Here is a 19,640-nt window from a genome sequence, read left to right as displayed (position 1 = left end):
GCAATTTTGTGCATGTTAATGCGATTCCTTTTCCGTCATGAAGCCTGCATAGGGTCTTTTTGCAAGGGCTTTCCAAGCACTTGAGTGGCTCCGTCAATTAAGAAAAGAAAAAGTGGTGAGGCTCTGTGGTAGAATGTTCGACTACCATGGAGAGGGCATGGGTTCGAATCACGTTGTTTTCCTTTTGTTTTTCTTATTTCGTGCGCTGGCGGTTTCGGACACCGGCGGTGGTGTCGGTGGACAAGTACGATGCCAAAAATGGTTGTTGTTGTCGTCTCATGACAGCCTTCGCTGTAAAAAAAAAAAGTATATTCTGAACGACGCACGCGCTATGGGTAGTCAAGAGGGTGGCGTGAGCGACGGTCATTTAAAATGGCTGAGTGAGGTCGCAGTTCGGTGCAAATACACGTACCTTTACATCAAATTAGACACGTAGCACAAATTACACAGCGTTAAGTACATCAGGTATTCGCCTACCAACTTCAACCATGCTACTCAAGATGCGCTTCCGCGTTTTTGTGCTTTTGTCCTCGTTCAGGCGCTTCTCGTAGGCAGACCTTGAAGATCAAACAGCAGCAGTGCTATCTGGCGGGTTCGTGGTACCTATTCCTTCCATGCCGAAATTCTCTGATCATCGGCCATTGACTCTCTTTATTCCGTTTCTCGCCGTCATACGAGACTTAAGAAGCGCTGCCTGTCAAAAGGAATCACTCGTAGTTGTTCCGTTATGTCGGTTTCGGCGGGCATCCCAAAGCCGCGTGCGCATCGCCCAAAAGCAAATCAGCACGAGACTGAGCTCGGGTCCGCGTTAATTCGACGCCCACCGCGCTTGCAGCAGAATAACCGCGATTACCGACTTTCGTAATCGCCACGCACCGCTGCCCATAGAACTGCACACTCACGGCGTCACAGCCGCCCCGTCGTCGCAAAATGATGCATCGTGTGGCCAGAGAAGATAGAGAGCACTCTAATGAGCAGCGAGAGGGGCCGAGGATTCACGGAGGATTATACAGAGACCTGAGCTCGGGAATTCGGGATGGAGTGCATCGGGCGGAAAGGTTGGGAGGGCCTTGCTTTGTGCAGTCTGGTGGTGTACAGTGAGCACGGGTGTGTGTGCGTGAGGCTAAGCGGATTATGGCCTCGGGGTCGGGAAACGAATCCCGAGGAGGAAGACGTCACGCAAGCGTGCGGTGTGGTCTCGGCGATACCCAAGTGGCGACACCCCATCCCAGGGGCACTCTTCACAGCGGGGGGTTTTCAAAGCTCGATGGCAGGCCGTGGTTTCAAAAAGAAAGCGATAAAAAAAAGAGGATTGCACTGCCGGCCCCGAGCATCGGTGCGCAACGCAGACGCATTGCGGCTGTGGAAGTTCGTGACCTCCGCGAATCTCCCTTTTCTCTAGCTTTCTTTTACGTTGTATCCCAGTGGGCTTTAGAATAGAGGCTTCGCGAAGAGCGTTACGCTGTTGCTTTAACTCTCACGAGTTCTTTCTTCAGGTGTACCTCGCCGATGTAAACTTTTAGCGGTTACCCTATACGCTGTTGAGTCTCTCGCGTAAATGTTCTCGCGCGTGCGTTTTAATGACCTCCTCATCGGGGTGGCCGAAAGGCCGAATGCTACAGTCCCGTGTACTTTGATTTAGGCGTACGTTGAAGAACATCGTATCGTCTAAATTTCCAAAGCCCTTCACTACAACATTCCTCATAGGGATATCGTTGTTTTGGGACGTAAAACCTCAACTATTCTTGGTCACGGTGGATTTGGGACTATGGCACTCGGCTGCTGACCCGTAGATCGCGGATTCGATCCCGGCTGCAGCGTCCGCATTTCGCTGGAGTCGAAATTGTAGGGTCCTATGTACTGTGCGATGGCAGGGCACGTTAAAGAACACTAGATGGTCGAAATTTCCGGAGCCTTCCACTACGCCGTCTCTCATAATCATATCGTGGTTTTGGTACGTTAAACCCCGTGAAAATATTATTATTAAAACCCTAACTATTGCTATTATTGTTATTTTTAATTACTACCGTGAATGTTTTCGAATATGTCACATGGTTCGTCTGCATGGCGCCAATAGGTTAGCCACGCCGTTGTAGGCTAAGGTACTTGGCTCGTAGGTCACGGGATCAAATCATGGCTACGGCGGCTGCATTTCCGATGGAGGCAGATATGTTGCAGGCCCGTGTGCTCAGATTTGGGTGCACGTTAAAGAACCCCAGGTGGTCCGACTTCCCGGAGCCCTCCACTACAGCGTCTCTCATAATCATATGGTGGTTTTGGGATGTTAAACCCCACATATCAATCAATAAATCAATCAATCAATAGGTTAGCACGCTCTGGAAATTACGTCTGCAGCCACTGTGCACTAATGTGCGTCTTGCCGGACAACCACCCACCATCGATAACGCTGGGACGTGCTACATTAACGCATTTATAGAAGCCGACGTGTTCCAGCGCACGATGGTGTTTTCCAAGATGGACGACTGCTCTCGCCTGTATCGTTGTACCGTGAGCGTTAATTATTCCTGCTGGGCAAAATTTCATTCGAAAAAGAGCTGAAGCATTACATCGCGCCTCATCTGTTGAAGTCTTTATCGCTACAGCAATTTGGCTGTACAAATCCTTCGTTGCAAATCTGCGATTGTAGTACATATACTCGTGAGCGAATGGTCAGAGATGCATGTGATTGCATCACGACTACTTCATATCGTTCGTGGTTGGCACGTGCCCAGTAGAAGCGCTGATGTGCGTGACATATATCTGCTATGCATGGGGATGATGACAAGTGCTTTGCAATATCTCTTTCTCTTTCTACATGGATCGGCTCATTTAGAACCTGTTCCGCAAGACACCCTTCAACACATCCACTTTAGCCAGACAGGAATGTCCTTGTCTGCAGCAAACGACAAAAACAAAATGCTTGATAAGGGCGTTTTCAAATATGAAAAAAAGTGTGGGGCTCATATCGTTTAAGTGAACATTATGAAAGCGGGGTATTCTTGCGCTTATCGGTTGGTGGTCGCCATTTCATTCCCCTGATCCCTGTTGTGAGAGACGGACCCATGGGGATGAAATTCCCTTACGTAATATAATATTTCTTGAGGATTGCTCCGGTAAGTTTGTCATAACGCAGTCATTCAGCGTTACTATCAAGCTGTGAATCTAAATCGACCTCCGCAAGAGCACAGCAGCATGGTGCGGCACTTCTTGTACACTGTCGTCCTTTATGAAAGGGAACACGTGGCCTGCGCTCTGCAGTGGCTGCCTACAGCACCATCAACCGACAGCAAAAGAAAACACGTTCACCTTCAGCGTCATCTGTTGCCGAAAAAACAAACGAGTTATGACCAGCAGACAAGCGCTACAAATTGCACTCCCTCTCCGCTCTGGCCTGCAGTGTGTAGTTCGCTGCCATTATATCAAACGTTGTGTGCTACCTCGACGCAGGCTGCAGTAATCGCCCGATATCGCTCACTGCGTGAGCGGTGAGGGAACGTAATCTAGCAGCGCTTGTCTACCGGCCATGACTCGTTATCTTGCTTGGCCATAGATGACGTCGAAAGCGAACGTGCTTTCTTCACTTGTCGGTTGATGGTGCTGTAGGCAGCCGCCGCAGAGCGCAGGCCACGCGTTTGCGTGTTCCCTTTCATAAAGCACGACAGTGTACGTGATAGCGTGAAACTTGCAGCGATGCCGCCATGGCCGAACCACGCAGCTCCGCTAGCCGCGCAGCTTCGCATTGAGTATAACGGCTCTGAATTTTCTTTGTACACAGACTAGCCAGGGCGGCCATCTTTAGGGCTAGAAATGCTACTGTCAGGCTTTCCGTTGTGGCTGTTCGCGCCGAGCGTCGCGATCTGCAAATACGTGTTCCTGCCCTGGCGCAGGTGCGAGAACGTGGACTCTGTGATCGGCTTCATCACCATCAAGGGACAGCGCGAGCGGCTGGACAACTTCTGCGGCTCGCAGCTGCCCAACCAGATCATGTCCAACGAGCACCGCATGACCGTCATCTTCCAGAGCTTCGGCAGCAGGCCGCCCAGCGTCAAGGGATTCCGGGCCATCTACCAGTTCGTCACCAGTGAGTATTGTTTCTTATGCACATAACTGCTCTTGCACTTGTATTGATATACAGTCGAGTATAAAATTACAGATACCATGGTAGTGTGTGCCAAATTAGAGTTGCAGTATATGCTACCTTTAAATTACAAAGTTGTGCCTAGGTCTGGCTAGCAAACGCAACCATGCTGTGGAGTCGTACTCTGTTCTTGCATATGACCTACCAATCATGTCACTGACTGACGTGTTTATAGTGTGTTGAAGGCCAGTAATTAATTTGACTGCTGATGACTGGCGCCAATTGAGATCGCTGCAGCCGTGGCGGCTTGAAGAAATGCAGAAAATTGGCCCCATCATCAGCTTCTCTGCAAAGTGCAGTTCCCAGTTGCATATGAAAAAATGACGTGCACATGCACGCTATTTCAAACTAGAGCATCGAACTAGAGCCCAATTGCATCGCAGCGCCTTCTGACGGCTTCACGGCTAAGTTTCGGTGCTTGTAGTTCTCACGCGCATGCTTTCCTTCTCTCCCGCAACCCCTCCGTGGCGGTCTAGTGGCTAGGGCACTCGGCTGCTGACCCGCAGGTCGCGGGATCGAGTCCCGGCTGCGGCGGCTGCATTTCCGATGGAGGCGGAAATGTTGTAGGCCCGTGCGCTCAAATTTGGGTGCACGTTAAAGCACCCCAGCTGGTAGAAATTTCCGGAGCCCTCCACTACGGCGTCTTTCATAATCAAATGGTGGTTTTGGGACGTTAAACCGCACATATCAATCGTCAATCTTCTCTCCCGTCAGCTCGTTCGCTCGCTTGAATCGCGTACACACCTGAACGTGAGATAAAGCGCAAGGGCCCACTTCTGCAGTCGCCGTGAGAGCGATGGTATTGTTATGTAGTTGTGATGGTGCAGAAGACTCAAGCAGAACTCGGAAATACGTAACTCTTTATTTGGCTGAACTTGTGGGTGGGAAACCCAAAACTGCAAGCGGGCAATGCACGCTGTGCGTACACTGATAGCGGCAAACAGAGCGTCGGCCATCAATAAACTGCTAATCGTTGGAACACGCCATCTTTTCGAACTTTCCCGCCTTATCTCTAGTGTTCACGCAAGCTCTGGAATAAGCTAGGCTGTCCGCGTCCTGCGCGCATTCTTAACAGGACAATCTACTACAGTCGCGAAGCTTCTCGAACATTGGGGTGTGGTATGCGCCGAGCATTTCTGGCAGTCTTTGTGGGTGTAAACCGAATGCAGCGAAATCGAAACGAGAAACGTGCGTCGCAGTATTGTGGCGAAACTACTTCGTTTACAGAGCCCAAGCGTCGTCATCACATCACCGCTTCCATGTTGCACCCTCACCACCGGTTCCCTTCGCGCACTTGTGACAGGTGCCCCTTGCCATAGAGTTTCCTAATATACACTAGAGGGAACTCTGGCGCTAGTGTCTATGGGAGCTGCAACGCTGGCGCTAGTGTCTATGGGAGCTTCAACGCACGGCGCTTCAGCGAGGATGGGACTGATGGGTAGTACACACATTTGTCTCGTACTTCTGGCCTGCTTTTGGCTCCGTGTGTGCTCGTGTGGCTTGAAGCTGTTTTCTCACAAAACAAATATTAGCAAATGCTCGGCGGTTGCGCTGCACCATCTTATTCTTTTAGACTTACCTTTCCAAATCGGGTCGCGAAGTTCAAAAGGGTTGAATCTTTCTTTCAAAACAAAACCTAAACACAGCAACAAACGAAGCCGCAAGTACAATTCGCTGTCCACAAGTACGAGGACTAGGCAAATGTGTGTACTGCCCATCATTCCCATGGTCGCTGAATGATCGCAGCGCCAGTGTCCCCTCTAGTTAATTTCACGAAACTCTATTCCCCTTGCAACCGCCGACGACTCTTTCACGTGTATCGCGATACTCGGTAGTGGCGGCACTTCCCACCAGGCTCCTTTGTCTCATGACGTATACCCTAAAAGATGTTGCTAGTGCTGCGATGAGCGTGCAGTTGCCCTTTGAACTTGTTATGTAACGGACGAGTGTCGTTCGCTCGGAGGAAGAATATCACGAATCAAAGAAGTGCCAGCACTCACAGATGCGTGAAAGGGCACGGAAGCGGCGTGAACCTTCCGGCTGCTCTGGCTGCCACCTTCACCGTAGGCTCAGAAATGTTTTCATTACTGTTTTACAAACTTGCCCTTTAATTTTTTATTTCGACTCAATGTGGCTTTCTTTTTTCTTTCTTTTTTTTACAGATTTTGGCATTCCTTCCGGTCGTCAGGACCCACAGGGTGGTAAGTTTCAGTTTTTTTTTTTTTTTTACTTCTCCGCCTCTTTTGTTATTGCGTACTGTCGTTCACATCAACCCGGGGGTTGAGCATTTAGCGAGTGATGTACACGTTAAAGAGTAATCGACGCGATCGGACGCGTCTGCACCGAGCTCCGGAGTTTTCCGATGTTTCAGTAGGAAGACGTGCCATAGCTCAAGATTTCTTGTACGAATGGTTTCTGCAAATCATACCGGTCCCGAGGATACAACTTTCCGACAGATATTGGTCACAATTTTCAAGTAAGCTTTTCATCTTTTCACGCCACGCCGGCAAGATCCGCCACTGGACGCCTAAGCCTAGCGACGCTACACCGAACGCCGCTGTCGCGGCCGCTGGGACACTAGCCGACATGGAAATCGAGGTCGACGGCGTCGAAATCTCTCTCGAAGAATGGTCAGACGATTCCTGGACACCACCTCAAGGTTTCCGAGCCCAGGCGAAACGTCACCAGGCACTTAAGCAACAAGCCCAAATGAACGACGCGCAAGTAAGCAAAGCCCCCAAAACTCCACCAACCCCCCGGCCGCCGCCGGAACTGAAACGCCATCCCTTGCCAAGACTGCCGTCGCACACGTACCACATCGTGGGACGCCCCAAGACACCCATTGACCTCACGCGCACATCACCCGGAGACTTGCAGAGAGCACTGCTTAAAGCGGCATCTCTGTGTGACCTGGACCCAGCCAAGCGTGATCAACTACGCATACACCCAAGGAATAACACTTTCACCGTTAGTGTGGCAACCACCGACCGAGCAATCGCGTACCAACGCATCACATCAATCCTCCTCGGAGAAGACCGGCAGATTGAGCTACACATGTACGCCCCGCCACCAGACGACGCGATACGAGGCATTTCTTTCTACGCCCACACGTTCCCCACCGATGATGAGACGCTGAAGGACCTTCAAGACAGCAACCCTGACTACCAAATAGTAGGTGGCCGACGCATGGGAAAAACGAAGAATTTACTTATAACGCTGCTCGGGGACCACCTACCTAGATGGCTTCTACACCGTGGAGGTCTCATTCGAGTATACCCTTTCCATCCCAAAGTAGACGCATGCTTCAACTGCCGGAAGACCGGGCACCGCTCCGATGTGTGCCCTCAACCTAGGCGCCGACGCTGCCCGCGTTGCGGAGAAGACCACGAGCCACCGCCGCAAGGAACGCCACCAACATGCCAAGCACGCTGTATCGTCTGTCAAGGAGGACACATGACGAACAGCTCAAGATGCGAGTACCGCTTCGCCAAAAAGTCTGAACCACTTAACGCAGCACAAGCAGGAAAGACGCTACAAACCGAGTCACCAGCGACGCAGCAAACCTCAAATGACGATAGCCCGCCTGCCTTGGACGAGCGTAACTACCCCAGTTTCGGGACATCACAAACGCCGACGAAACGCGACAGCCGATCGAAGTCACGATCTCGCCAGGGTCAAGCAGCCTCCCACTCTAGGTCCAAATCAAGAACCCGATCATCAAGTCGCATCCCACATGCTGATATATCCAAAGCACCACCAAGCAACCCTAGTGTAGCATGGGCGCCAAGCGCAGCGTCTCCGCTGCCATCATCTCCCCCGCAGCCATCGAAACCGTGCGCCTCAACGCATGACCCGCTCGTCAAGGAACTTACGCAAACAATCAATGCGTTAAAATCCCAAATGGCGACGCAACAAGCTCAGATCGAAGTGCTCCTTGCGCAGAACCGCTCCCTAGAAAGTAAACTGGCAAAGGCCAGCCAGTCCGTGCATAATTCAACTCAACAGCCCCAACCACCCGCAGCAGCCAAACGCAAAGCAACGACTTCCACGGAAACGCTGCAATCCGAAGAGGACATGACGGCGCGAATTATTGAAATGGTCAACGCATCCGTTGCTGAAGCCCTCCGCACGACAGTCCAAACCACGGTCGTCAACGCCGTTCGTGCCGCCGTAACAGAAGCCTTCGCAACCGTAGACTCACGCCTAACGAACATAGAGACACGGTTCTCAAACATGGAAGCCACCGTAAACAACACCGTAGCCGGATTAGAAGCACTCAGAACTGCCACAGACACCAGTTTTGCAGTAATCAAGCAAAGCATGGCCAGAGCACCAGCTATCACACGCAACCGAGTGACCTCTCACTCTTCCACCCAGCACAGCGAACCCACGACGGCCTCAAGTAATGCTCCAGCTGCTGCATCATGGCCAGCACCCACTTGACTATATGGCAGTGGAACTGCAGGGGCTTTCGTAAAAAGAAAGCCCACCTGCAGCTACTCGTACAAGAAACACAACTGCCCAATTGCCAAACGCCTCCAGACGTCATCGCACTACAAGAAACAATGGCTTCTGTCTCACTCCCTGGATACATCGCTTTCCAACAATTCACCGACTCGCACAACCAAGAAGCCCCAAGTACAGGCACGCTCGTCCACAAGAGCCTCACGGCGAAACAACACGACTTAGAATTCTCGGACATTCCACACACGGTCGTTGAAATTCTTCCGCGAAAACGCTCGCACCAATCAGTCTTCATCCTCAACGTATATTGCGCACCCCGGGCACGCGCCGACGACTTCAACCTGCTCTTCCAGAAAACCACATCGCTTTCTCGAGGCGCACAACTGCTTATACTGGGCGATTTCAACGCCAGGCACCCTGACTGGGGCTACCTGCAGGCGAACAAACGAGGCAAGAAGCTATGGCAACTCGGTCAGGACCTCCGGCTCACTCTACTAAATGACCTGCAGCAGTCACCAACCCGCATAGGAAACAGCGTGTGTAGGGACACGTCACCCGATCTCACATACTGCAAGAATATTGCGCAGGCCAGATGGGAGAACACCTGTCAACTCGCTGGTAGTGACCACTACATCATTGCCATCCAGGTACAGACGTCCGCTGGCAAGAGAGTACACAACGCCCTCGCTCAAATCACGGAGTGGCCAAAATTTAGAGACATCCGTGAAAGTGAAGCCCCAGAACGCATAACAAACCTCAAGGAATGGACAGCCTCCCTAAACGACCACGTGCGACGCACAACGCGCGAAAGTAAAGCAGCAGAGGAAACGCCTGCCACAGACTCTCGTCTTCTCCACATGTGGGACGCACACGCCAGCCTGCTGCGCAGATGGCAGAAGCAGCGCTACAATAAGAAATTGCGTCGCCGCATACAGGCCCTCTCTGAAGAAATTGAGCGACACAGTACCTACCTCGCCCGCCAACAATGGGGCCAGCTGTGCAGCGGACTCAACGGACAGCTAGGCAACAAGAAGACGTGGCACCTGTTACGCCACTTACTGGATCCCGACGACTCGAAAACAGCCGCACGGCACAGACTTAAGCGACTTGTCCACCAACACCCCGGATCAGACGAAGATCTACTAATTGAACTGGCGGACAAATACATCAACCAAGCCCATCAACCAGCGACACCGCTACCACCCTATGAAGGTAAACCAAATCCAACTCTTGATGCCGACATCACAGAAGCCGAAGTGTATGCAGCCATTCTAAAGCTTCGCACAACTTCGGCACCAGGTCCAGACGGCGTCTCGAACAAAACAATCCGCAACCTAGACGCAAGGTCAGTAACTGCCCTTACTGAATATTTCAATGACTGCTGGCATGCCGGAAATATACCAGAAGAATGGAAGCACGCGAAAATAGTGTTTATACCAAAGCCCGGAAAAAAGGCAGACTTATCAAATCTTCGCCCCATCTCGTTAACTTCATGCCTTGGCAAACTATTTGAGCACGTGGTCTTGGCTCGGCTAGAAACACTTGCAGAAGAGCAAGACCTTTTCCCCCCAACCATGCTCGGTTTTCGCGCCCACTTATCTACTCAAGACGCCCTCGTACAAATCTACCACGATTTGTTGAAAGACCCCGTACGCGCGGGCACGCGAGCAATGCTAGGCATAGACCTACGCAAGGCGTTCGATAACGTAACACATGAAGCGATAGCCCAGCACTTGGCTTCAACAAACCCTGGGGAACGCATTTACAACTACGTGTGCTCTTTCCTCCAAGGCCGTACTGTGGAACTTTCTCTGATTGACAGCAACGCCACGAAGAGACTTGCCCTATCCAACAAAGGCACGCCACAGGGAGCTGTTCTTTCACCTTTCCTCTTCAACCTTGTAATGAGCCAACTCCCACAGTTACTAGACTGCATACCCAATATCCGACACACCCTATACGCGGACGACGTGACGGTATGGACCACTACTGGCTCCGACGGACAGATCGAGGAGGCACTGCAACGTGCTGTGGACACAGTGGCCGGATACGTCGCGTGTGCAGGTCTCGAATGCTCAGTGGAGAAATCTGAACTCCTCCTTCTTCGTCCTCCTGACTACCGTAAGGTTAAACACCCGCCACTACCAACCATCACTCTCAGAATGGCCGGATCCGAAATACCGATAGTGCAGCACATGCGGGTACTCGGCCTTCACGTACAAGCCGGCAGGGGCAATACCGTCGCACTAGAGAGGCTTGCGGTCACCGTCACTCAGACTGCCCGTCTGTTAGGAAGAATCTCCGCGCGGAAACACGGCATGAAAGAAAAGGAACTTCTCCAGCTGTTAAACGCCTTCGTAACCACAAGAATAACTTATGCCTTACCGTACCTACGACTCCTCCAGGCTGAAAAAGAAAAAGTAGACAGACTTATTCGCACAGTCCACAAGATCGCTTTGGGCCTCTCCCGCACCACATCGACCATGCACCTCCTCAGCCTTGGAATTCACAATACAATAGATGAACTTATCGAGGCTCACCGAACTGCACAAATTGAACGATTGCGTGGTAGTAAAACCGGAAGATGGATACTTCAACGAATCGGAATTCCCTCGTCACCAAGCGGACAAGACTTGATCTCGCTACCGCCTCTCCTCAGACAGCGCTTCATTGTGCAGCCGCTGCCGAAAAACATGCTGGCCGGCATTCATGACGGTAGACGATCAGCCCGCGCCAGAAACCTTCACAATACCTATGGTACGAACACAAAAGTGGCTCACGTCGACGCGGCAAGCTACCCAACCCCCAAACAAGCCTTTGCAATCAACGTCTCGTCGAAACGTACCCCAGTCGATATAGAGCCTACCACGAGGTGCGCCGGCTCCATACGCACACAAGACCCAACCGAGGCCGAAGAAGCTGCCATAGCACTCGCCGCAATGGCCGGTTTTGAAACAATTATCAGTGACTCCAAATCTGCTATCATCCGATTTGCCCGGGGCACTGTTTCCCCAACCACGGCGCGCATCCTCCGTCCTCTGCCCCGAGCGGCACGCAACGCCTCAGGCGACACTACTGCCAGCAGCACCGACGATGACGATCCTCGTTTAATCCAACTCATCTGGGTCCCAGCGCACGCAGGAAACCCGGGCAACGAAGCCGCCCACAGACAAGCTCGAGGACTCGTATGCCGAGCGGTGGGCCAGACTTCGGACCACGATATCGAAGCAACTGAAGCACTCATCACCTTTCACGACATCACACAGTACTACAAGCTATCAAGGCAAACCAGACCACCCCCGCACCCGGAACTAAACAAAGCTCAACAAATCACTTGGCGGCGGCTTCAAACGAACTCATTCCCTTCCCCGTACATATACAGGCACATATACCCTGCCTTATTCACATCTACGTGCACCCTTTGCAAGACCCAGACCGCAACCTTGGATCACATCATCTGGGGATGCAGCAAGGACCCTCCCCCACCAAACCTCCTAGGACAGTCACCTTCAAGTGAGGCCTGGGAGAGAATCCTCACGACCACAAGCCTGGACACCCAGCTCCGGGCCATCAAACGCGCTGACGAGGTGGCGACCAGGCATGGCCTGACAGCCCTCGCCACTTAGGAAACCGTCAGCTGCCTTAATAAAGTTGTTTACTACTACTACACGTTAAAGAACCCCAGGTGGTCGAAATTTCCGAAGCTCTCCACTACGGCATCTCTCATAATCATATGGTGGTATTGGGACCTTAAACCCCACCAATCAATCAATTAGCGAGTGATGTGCGCGTCCCACATAGAACGCGTCCTTTAATTTGCCACGGTGTACATTGAGCCTGAATTGCTGCTCTTTCAGCTAAACTCGACTACGCTGGTTTGATCCCCGCCGTCATACAGTTGCGGCTATCTTTAACGTCGCTGCCGAAATTCACAAGCTCGTTAAACGCCCTGCTGTCGGCGCTATCGATTACCGTATAACTTCAGAGGCACGCCGGAATTTTTAGATGTAAACGCTATGTTGCACATGGAAAACTTAATGCCTTTTCGAGACGGATTCACCAATGGGTAATCGTGCACTTATACCGCCGTTTTCACATCGAACGGCACCGATAACAAAAAATAGCCCATTTATCGCAGGCAAGCTGCATCAGTATGCGAGCCCGCGCCACTTCTGAAAAAGCGAAAGCACATATAGGCTGCGGCGTTGCCCGAATGTGAAATTCTGCTCGCTCAGCTCGAACATTCAATTTTAACGCGGTAGTGTTAAGGAGATTTTTCGGCAGATATCCTGGTGACTGTTATGAGCGAAAAATTGATGTGGTCCGCAAATTAACATTCTAGGTATACGCAAAATAATAAAAATCGTGTGTCAGAGTGGAAATCGAAGCTAGGACTTCCTCGGGGCAAACATCATTTCTAATACCGAACCACGTACGCCAGTGCCTACAAAATTGTTTTGAAAAAAAAAAAGATGTGTGAATACCGCGCAGTGCGAGCAGCCTCTTTTACGCATGTATTTTATTGTGACAGAAGCGTAGAATCGCAACAGGGGTCAAAATATATGAACAGCGCTGCTTATGGCCGGTTTTAAGGCCCACAACTTGAAGAGCAACAGCACCAACCAAGAGTATAGATTCGTGGGTGCGCTTGTTGCCTTACGGATGTGCAGCGGGTACTTCGCCAATTGACAAAATAAATAATTATGGCAGACTGGGCCCTTCGCAACTGTACTTGCAGCGTGGGATGTTGCGGCCAATGTTGAGCGCATGTGCGTTCTTTTGCTCACGGCATGGCGTCCACCGAAAACGAAGCTACGCTAAAGACTGGGAAAGCGATGTGAGCGGTGCCCGATTACGCAATCACGCTCTATCCTGAACGCAAACTTCAAGCGCCCTCCAACTTTAAAGAGCGAAGCTGTTTAACAATCGTTCGTTGTTCAGTCCGTGCTAAATAATTATCTTCATCCTAAATGGTTGTGTGCAACAGAAGTTGGGTAAGTCCCACCTCCGCTAAAAATAGGAAGTCAACAGTACGTTAGCACAACGAATCGCTGCGAAGCGACTGCGGTGAGCCGAAGAAACCCCCCTTTCCTACGCACTAGAAACTAGAAAAAACGGGAAAGGGCAATAGCGGCTGCGAGAAGGACCCGAAGCGATTGAAGGTCAACGACGTGCCCGCCTCGTGTCTGTGACTGGCTGTTCTTTAATTCGGACCTCTCTGCACTGAGACCTATAGCACAGTACGTCCAAAGCCTAGCAACGACCTATAAGCAACCTAGAAACAACCTGCGTCACCTAGCTGATACCATAGAGCGACCTAGAAGCAAGCAGTTTTAGTCTTGAGAATCGTCCAGTTTCAATATTTCAAGCCAGGCGTGGCTTTATTAGTAAAATCTTGGCCATTTTTTACAGCGAAAGCTGTTGAGGTCACAACTCGGGTCACGTGCAGTGGTCCGCCGCCGGTGTCCGTAACTTAACACCAAAGACACAGTGGGGCTCGAAACGCGGGTGTGCTGGGTGTCAGCCCAGTATTCAACCACTCAACTATACGCCGGTGTTTGTGCCTTGTTGGCAAACCTAGCACCAAAGACACAGTGGGGCTCGAAGCCAGAGTCTGCTGGGTGTCAGCCCAGTATTCTACCACTGAGCTACGCTGGTGCTCGTGGCTTGTTGGCAAAATTACCTTAGGCAGACTTGATGTCCGGAAAGCAATCGTGTTAATACGACTTATAAAGAGTTCTAAAACACCGAAAGAACAACCAGTCGTCGCACAATGCGTATAGCGTTACGTGTGGGTCGTCCAATGCTTCAACACATTAAAGAAGCTTGTTCTTGTTCCCCTATAAATTGTGGCGCATACCCACTTCAGCCGAAATTCCTCATCGTCGTCAGCCATTGCATGAACAATGGGCACGAAATTCCTTGCAAGCGGATAACGCGATTTTCAGAAGAATGGCAAAAAATAGATTAGCGAATGCCGGCCTACTACTCAGAAGTTTATTATTATTGCCCTAGTGGGTATCAAGCAAGTGGGCTTGCAGTAGTTACCTAATGAGTGTTTTTAAAAAGCTCTGAAAAGCCGCTCGTCTAGCTTTCGCTGTGACTATGCTGGCGTTTTTTTTTCTTTTTTTTTTTGAAGCAAAGGTTGTTAAGAATTGTGTTTAGAAAAAGTGTTTGCCGATTTAGAGTATTTTATAGTGTACTATGGGAGGGCAGAAAGCCTACACAGATTTCGGTAGCCGCACGTTTTGTGCAAGAAATTCGTCATCGGCGAAGGTGAAAAAAAAAACATAAAAAAATTTGCCCACAAAATGTGCACCGGTCACTTGCGGATTTGTGTGCATGTTTTTTTCTTTTGGATAATGAATGCTCTTTCGAGTGTGGGCTTCTCGATGATCAGCCTTTACTGATATGGCGATCTTATCTTTTATCGAGGTCGAATGTCATTTCGCGCTGCCACGTTTCATAGTTGCCTGGATTATGCACGCGTGACCCTCTTTGTTGCCCATAGCAACATAAATGATGAGCGGCTAAGCACGTGGATTGAGATCTCTTTCCTGGCGTGGAGGAAGGAAAAATTTAGGAGGGAGCATTGAGCGTTGGGAAAGAAAGAACGAAAGAAACAAAGAAAGAAAGAAAAGAAGAAAGAAAGAAAGAAAGGGAGAGAAAGAGAGAGAGAAAGAGAGAGAAAGAAGTATAGGAAGAAAAAGAAAGAGAAAGAAGTATATGAAGAAAAAGAAAGAGAAAGAAGTATATGAAGAAAAAAGAAAGAGAGTGAAAGAAGTATAGGAAGAAAACAGAAAGAGAGTGAAAGAAGTATAGGAAGAAAAAGAAAGAGAGTGAAAGAAGTATAGGAAGAAAAAAAGAAGGAAAGAAAAGAGGTAGGCCAGCTTCGCTTGGCGTTATTTTCCTGATAGGGCAAGAACTTCTGTGGGTTTTTTTTTTTTTTTTTTCTCTAAGCATACGAACCTTGGTCACAGCATGAGTCCGAATGACTATGCTTGCTGACGAACCTTTCTCTCTCTCATTTTTTTTTTTGTGCTTGCAATAGTTCCGTCAATCACGAGGCGTGGGCGAGCAGCCTTCCCCGCGGATCCCGCTTCGAACGCCACTTTTCACTGCGACGCGCAGAAACCGGATAAAACGAAATTCGAAGTGTGAATTCCTCTTCCTGGGTATCCGTGCTCTCTTTCCCCGCGAAGCTTTATCGGAAGTCCACTTCAACGAAGAGACGATGGAGCTGCAGTGTCTCCTATTCGTGTTGCCGGCACACTTAATTCGTGCGTGTTTGGGGATAGCCCCTTCGGAAGACGGGATCTCTCAAGGAAGTAAGGGCCGTTTAATCTCACGTCGACACGTTCTGCCCAGCTTTCTATTTCCTCGCTGTTTCTTTCTTTTTTTTCCTTCTTCACGCTGCTGCGTTCCGTTTATTCAATTTGGCAGAGTGACCCGGAAGCCGAGCAGAAAGAACGTCAATCACGGACGTTTCGCGCGATTACCATAGCGAAAGCAGGGCGCAAACACGGGAGACAAAAGGAAATGTCGTCGCGTTTCTCGTCAGCCCAGTTGACAATAAAGTAACGCGAGAAGAGAACCGGGACGAGAACGAAATGAAGGGGATATAATTCGTGACAGGCGGGGAGGGAAAAAAGGGGTGGTTAGGGTTAAGGAACGGGGTGCGCTGGTAAGAATACAAGGCGTGGTGGGCCACTATGGCTACGTACGAGCATGGTCCCTCAATGGTACGAGTGAAGGAAAGGCGCGGCGGTGAATGTATGGCGCCGTAGCCAGAAGTGGCAGCTTGGCAACTTTTTTTTCTCGCGAAGCGAGAGAAAAAGACGTATCCCACCAGAACCCATCTCGGACCCCGAAGTGGGGCGTCGTGTTTGTGTTGCGGCGGCGGCTTTGTTCTTGGCCCGTCGTTTCCCATCTCGGCTTGTTGCTCAACGACGCGTCTTAGTCGTCGTCGTATATACGCAATGAAATGCTGGGACGTCGCGAGTGTTGTGGGATCTCTCGGGCACACAGCGGCGCCTTTCTCTGTTCGAGTGTTGTTTCTTTCCGCGGTGAAGAAGAGGCGATACTCGACTGGGATGCACGCAGAACGGAATAGACGAGAGAGAGAGAGAAAAAAAAACGAAATAAATGGCTTCCTCCGGGGATGGCGTTTTTAGCTGCGGCCTCCCAGACAACGCCCGTTTATTCGAGCAGCGAATGACTCTCCGGGGCAATAATTTCTGGGCCCACAACTGCGCGTCTGCAGCGTTTCGAGAAACGGTAAATATGGCTGCGGAACGGGGTACGAGAAAAAGAAAATTAAAGATGAAAGCACCCAACTGGCGGGAGAAGCGCGAAGAATAAGCAAAAACAAAAGTGAACGACGCTGCGATAACTGGCCACAGGCCTTGCGACGAGGCTTAGGGTGGCTTGCATCTCTTCACTTGTGAGACTGAAAGTGCGAGACGCCTGAAATGTAGACCCACTTAGCTATCACTCGTTTCCCCGAGCACCGTAAGAAACGCTTTAAGCGATGTTCTTTTCCAAATTGCTTCGACTGGTTATCACTTTTCATTTAACGCTTCTCCTGATTGTTGTATGAGCGGAATATCTTCTTTATTCATAGTGCCTGTTGGGTACATCAGTCGCATTTGTGTAGGGTTTCCGCTGAATGTCAAAATGTGCTGGCCGTGCGCTCCTAATCTATTGACGATCCTTGCGACTGCGCGCCGCGCTCTCCTTATACCACCCAAACAACGACTGCGAAGAGTGGTGCGACTCGACAGTTCACTCTAAGGTTCGCGACCATTCACTAAAGTTTGTCTCTGCAAATAGTTACGTGCGCCCTTTTTAGGATGCTTGGTTTCGTTTTATTCTTCTTTTTTCGCCTTCTTTTAGTCTTAGTTTTGCTCTTGCGCAAAACTTTTGGGAGCTCCCAAGAGCTGTTTACCCCCATTATCAACGAGTAGCTTGCTTTACTATGCCGAAAAAAAAATGACAGCCTCTCCGGGCACGCCATCGCCCTAAAAGGACCCTTATAAGTGTTCGCGACAGGTCCTCGTCCTTCGTCGTCGCCTTCCATCGCCACCGCCTCGCTCTTCGTCTTCCTCACTCCAACCCCATGCATCTGCTTCCTCTTGAACGCGTACCGACGGCTTAGAAAGCCAGGCTCACTTTCGGGACGAGAAGTTCCTCGCCAGCTCTTCCTTGAAAAGGGAGAAGAATCCCTCGAGAGGCCAGAGATTTAGCGCCGCCTGGTGCCAGAGGCAACGAACTACCGCCGAGCGCCAAGTTTGTTCCTAGGCTGCGACGTGGAGCGCCGCTCCAGTCACGAAAAAAAAAAAAAAAAAAGCTCCCCACGGCACGGCCGCCGTTCACGCCAGGGTGGCCGTGAAGAACTCTGTGCATGCATCTCCTCTTTTTACGCCCTCTCTCTCTCGGTCTTTTTTCTCTTTACGTGCTAGCTCTTTCGTTCCTAGTCATGTGGCGTAAGGGACGGATGAAACGTCCACTGCTAACGATAAAGAGCGTATATATATGGCTGTCTAGAAGGCCTAACCAGTGGTGCAGCGTAAGGAAGTATGCATACCCTCCCTGTTTATTAAAGAGTAAGCCCTCGCCCATCTCGGATGATTATTGACGACGCCTGGAAATGAAGACGGAAGAACGTGCCAGCATGCGTTGCGCTGAAACCTGTCGGTTTGAACGCGCTGTTGTCGCAGGAGACGTGGTTCCCTTTATTTTCCATCTCGACCGCATAATACGCACGCTGAACTACAATTTAGGCTACTGCGCTGTTGTGAGCTTGACAAAGTGTCTCGCTGAAAAGCTAATTTTAAAAACAAACAAGGATGTTCTGTATTTCAGTTCAAAGTTTGTTGAAGGGTAGATAACTGATGAAGAAAAGGAAGCCTAGTTCGGCATTCTATAGTATGCTTCCCTACACGTTAATCAAGCTATATAAACGTTACATAAATATTACATAAGTGCTCCTTCGATACAGCCGTCACGTCGGGTTCACGTCAACTGTGGTTAGTTGTCATGCGCTGAAGTTGATTTAAGTAGCAGTGTCCAGGGCGGCATCCTCGCCAGCATCAACACTTCATATCAGCTTCTGGGGTTGCTAATACGCATGTTCCAGTTGGCATCGTTGCGCAACTGCAAACTGGTTATACAAACATCTGCAACTCTTCAACATGTCTGTGCGTGACACATTTGTACTGTAGAGAAGCCTCCGAACACTGAAGTGGGCCGAACTCTCAGGTGCTTTCAAGTGGGTCTACCCAAAAAGGGACGCCGCTCGCGCAAAGAGTCAGTGCTTGGCCGGTGCTAACGCCGCTGTGTACGCTCGCTGTGTGCCAGCTAATAAACGCCCTAACAGTACATATACTTAGCGCCATTTTATGGCGTATTACTCAATAAGAAAATTGCAACACGGCCTCCTTCCCTCCACATGCTTCTCATAACGTTGACTATCAGGTACCTGGGATCTGCCGAATTTTAATTTATAAATTTTAACTTGGCGTTTTTCCACACGTAAGAAATCAGCGCCTTTTATAAAAACCTCGAACGCCAAGCGGTGTCTGCGTCAATGTTAGAGAGCATATTCCAGTTCACTGTGGTCTATATGAAACTCTGATCGCAGGGAGACATCACTTTCCACATCGGTATACGAAACGCATGTCACACCAGACTACTTCGCGTATATGGTCGTCCGTGTGCAGAAACTACGCCTCTATAGCTTTTTCTTCGTTGCCAAGAAAAGTTGTCTGCAATTATAGCTCATAGATTCGCCTGAAATTCGTTTTTTTTTTCTCAGCTCCGTGTGGCCTACAGCCGCTTCGTCACAAGACGCAGTTCAGCAAACGTTCCGTCCCACTGAATTGACCCATTTAGGCTCGCCAATTCAATTCAGCCCACGAGGTTCACAATCAGCCCGTTTTTCTATTCCAAACAGAAGCCAAAGTACCCTAATGAACAACTGCACAAGTTATACACGCTGCAGTGAAATTACTGTCAGTCTCTCCCCCACCTTTTTTTT

At 50.2% G+C, this 19,640-nt stretch overlaps 1 protein-coding gene across 1 annotated transcript in view; it reads left to right on the top strand.

Annotated features, from left to right (window-relative positions):
- The first annotated feature begins 3,617 nt into the window (after positions 1-3,617).
- LOC119174849 (suppressor of lurcher protein 1) overlaps positions 3,618-19,640 on the top strand; it is a 36,692-nt gene continuing 20,669 nt past the window's right edge. Inside the window, exons 1-3 of the mRNA XM_075885747.1 lie at positions 3,618-3,743; positions 3,888-4,081; positions 6,301-6,339. Of these exons, the coding sequence (XP_075741862.1) occupies positions 3,691-3,743; positions 3,888-4,081; positions 6,301-6,339 (286 nt within the window). The 5' untranslated portion in view covers positions 3,618-3,690. The remainder of the gene's footprint in view (positions 3,744-3,887; positions 4,082-6,300; positions 6,340-19,640) is intronic.

This window comes from Rhipicephalus microplus, unplaced genomic scaffold, assembly GCF_043290135.1.
Source record: "Rhipicephalus microplus isolate Deutch F79 unplaced genomic scaffold, USDA_Rmic scaffold_283, whole genome shotgun sequence".
Lineage (NCBI taxonomy): Eukaryota > Metazoa > Arthropoda > Arachnida > Ixodida > Ixodidae > Rhipicephalus > Rhipicephalus microplus.
The sequence above is the reverse complement of the archived record's forward strand: the minus strand, read 5'-3'. Positions and strand labels throughout refer to the sequence as shown.